This window comes from Priapulus caudatus, unplaced genomic scaffold (assembly GCF_000485595.1).
Source record: "Priapulus caudatus unplaced genomic scaffold, Priapulus_caudatus-5.0.1 Scaffold400, whole genome shotgun sequence".
Lineage (NCBI taxonomy): Eukaryota > Metazoa > Priapulida > Priapulimorpha > Priapulimorphida > Priapulidae > Priapulus > Priapulus caudatus.
The window spans coordinates 155,211-158,566 of NW_014577461.1; the positions used below are offsets into that span (position 1 = coordinate 155,211).

General features: G+C 44.3%; 1 protein-coding gene across 1 annotated transcript in view; it reads right to left on the reverse strand.

Annotated features, from left to right (window-relative positions):
• Window positions 1-3,356, reverse strand: part of LOC106809961 (sulfate anion transporter 1-like) — a 45,479-nt gene that overhangs the window by 32,787 nt on the left and 9,336 nt on the right. Inside the window, exon 2 of the mRNA XM_014813202.1 lies at window positions 2,780-3,032. Coding sequence (XP_014668688.1) covers window positions 2,780-3,032 — 253 coding nt within the window. The remainder of the gene's footprint in view (window positions 1-2,779; window positions 3,033-3,356) is intronic.

Sequence of the window (3,356 nt, forward strand, 5' to 3'; positions counted from 1 at the left end):
GTGCGTGTGTGTGTGTGTGTGTGTGTGTGTGTGTGTGTGTGTGTGTGTGTGTGTGTGTGTGTGTGTGTGTGTGTGTGTGTGTGTGTTATACACACACATGTATTATCACTTTATTAGTATTACTGAAACTGTACCTGTCCAAATTTTGATGAATGAATATAAATGAATAAAATCATAAAACCACAATTTCTTCTTTGTTATTAAAGTATAGAAATTGAATATCTAGCCCAGATTCTTAACCTTTATGACGTTTTCCCAAAAAACGTTGTCAACAAAACATTCACAATTAAACATAATCCCTGATATCATAGCAACGTCTGTTATTAACAATTAGAATGAAAGTAGGAAAACGCATCTAAGAAGACGCGGCGCTACCATACACCCGTGGTAACTTAGAACGGACGCGGGCTACCAACTAAGGTATAAAAATATTTAACCATGCATTTAGTCGAAGTGAGAGTGTCGTATTACCGCGACACCAGGCCAGGATAACAGCATAATTGTCACATATTTTACGAAAAGTGGTGAGACCGTTTCCTCCCTAAGTCCAAATAACCAGACAAGTGTTAATGCAATTTCCTGGCGTCAAGAAGTCATTCCACCTCATTTACCTACGCACATTTACGGATGTAGATTGATTTGTCAAAATATGTACTAATATTGGTATTGAATCAGTCCTAATTGGTTTAATCAAATGCATAATAACGGGTATGACTTTTTTTACATGCGTTATATACATTACAAAAAAATTACAACGAATAATTCGTAGGACGAAAGAAGAAAATAATTTAAAGTACTTTTGAGTAATAGGGGTACCTGTTGTAGCTTGTAAAAACTATACAAATATGTTAGCAGATAGGCCTACACTCACAGCAGTACATATAACATTGTTGCTGGTTGCATAAATATAGGTTGCCTCGCTGAACATGCATGTAGGCCGCCCGGTTACGATTTAAATCAGCGTTTCAAAACGCACGTTCTATCTAAAGCTGTCGTAATTTTCTCCTTTCGTTGCATTTCCCCATCTGCCAGATTCTCCCTTACAACTAGTTCAACTTGCTTCTAGATTTGACATTTGACGCGCGTCTGTAAACGGGCGTCATCTCTGAACTCGACATCCGCCTAATCCGCCCCCTTGATAATACCATACATCTCCATGAACCTAAAGTTCAAGAGCATCGGCACTATATATATTACGAAAAAATGTTCGAATAGCTAAATAAATAATAAACAACCGCGTGTCAGTGGTCTTTGAGATCTGAGACTACGTCTGTTTAATAATCGCCTGGTCAAGATATGCCAGTCAACCTTGCCATCACCGGTCGTACTTGGGTGTAGAGCCAAGCGTGAAAGAAGTTGATAGTGGCGCTGTTAGCGGGGGTAGTGCAGAGTGCACGTGAGCGTCGCTACGCGTGTTATCTGTGCCTACGTGTTGACTGTTTCTCACAGTCGACTAAAGTCGAACAGCGTGCTGTGCATGTGCACAGTAGTTGGACGTGCTCCTGATACGATAGATGCACGCACTATAGATGTATGCGTTGGAAATTCTATTTTTTTCGTCATGTCTCCGTCTTTGCGAGAGCAGCTAGCCGCCTTAACATCTTGAAACGCGGCAGGCAGTAGTTAGACGCCTCACAGACCAGCGCCCGCACACGCCAGATGTATTCCGACAAGTGAACGGAGAATAGAGCAACTTCTGTTAAGCATAGGTAAGCATCAGCATCTTCTCTATTTACTCGTCGCGTGCGTAAGGGCTTCGAACTTCCAACGACTATTTAGTGACATCGTGTACGTCTTCTTTTACCTAACAGCCTAGCAGCATTCACTGAGAGGATGGACCTTCAACTAGAAGATGCGCTGTGGGTCGTCATCCTCTCCTTCCTTATTGGCTTTATTCTTGCCTTCGCCATCGGCGCCAACGATGTCGCCAATTCGTTCGGAACTTCGGTGGGTTCGAAAGTGCTCACCTTACGACAGGCCTGCATACTCGGCAGTATTTTCGAGACGCTAGGAGCAGTGCTACTAGGTACGAACGTTGACGTATTCCCACCTACCCCGTTCTTCAGTCATAGGCCATCAGTCTATATAGTCTATATAATGAATTCAACAGGTTCACTACATTACCTCGGAACTTTAAACGTTGTCGATTTCCTATTCCCGTTTCCCAGCGAACATTCCCTCGCCCTGCGGATTCATCAACGTTGCGTAAAGTGTATTGCGTACACCGAGTTTCTACGAAGTACGTACGCAAAGCTCGTAGGTGCGATTCATCAACGCAGCGTATATATAGTCACTGTGCACAGTCAGCAAATGGCGGCGGTAGTGTGTGTGCATAGAGCATTTACACGGAATTGACAGGAAACTGTCGGCAATAATAGGTGAAAGAGAGTATAGAAACATTAAGAATTTTGTAGTACTAGTATTAGATTTCGTATTTATTTAGCATTATATTTTATTGAAACGTTTCAAGTGCCTGTGCTATAGAGTATCTGCGTGCGGTTTGGCTTGTGTTTGGTGAAGGAGGTGAAGAAGAGTAAGGTGTAATAGGAGTAAGGTATAATAGGTGAAGGAGAGTAGAGAAACATTAAGACTTTGGTAGGAAATAGATTTCGTATTTATTTAGCATTATATTTTATTGAAACGCTCCAAGTGCCTGTGTTCTTACCCGTGTGCACTGCACCGCACCTATATACGCGCATATATACCTGCTCCCACCTTTGTGGAACCTATACTATAGTTCACCGCAGTTCTGTCATATCACCTGTGTTAGCTCCTATACCTGTGTGTACGTAAGACGATCAACGACGTATCTCGCTCTCTGCCACTCCTCTTTACGCTCGTCGCCATTGCCATCGTCGCCGTCGCCGTCGTCATCCGCGGCAGGAGGCGGAGATCCGTCGCCGTCGACGTCTATGACGTAGTAGGACGGCGACGTCGCTGGCTTGCTCTCCTTCGCCTCGCCGTCGTTGGTGAGCTGGTGAGCATTCTGCAGGCCGCCTCGCTTCTCGACGTCGCCGATGACATTGTTGATGCTGTAAGAGGCAGCAGACGACTTCTTTAGCAGCGCCATCGTCGTCGTTTCTCAGACCCACCTACGTACGCGCGCGCGTGGTCAGCAGCGGAAGGCGGTAATCGACCAAGTGCACCTCTGCTCACGTAATCGCACCCTATATATATATATATATATCTACGTACGCGCGCGCGTGGTCAGCAGCGGAAGGCGGTAATCGACCAAGTGCACCTCTGCTCACGTAATCGCACCCTATATATATATATATATATATATCTTCCACACACGCTGATACACCGGTATATATATAATATAGTATAAGGACGGGAGGGTGGCCATGCTGTTT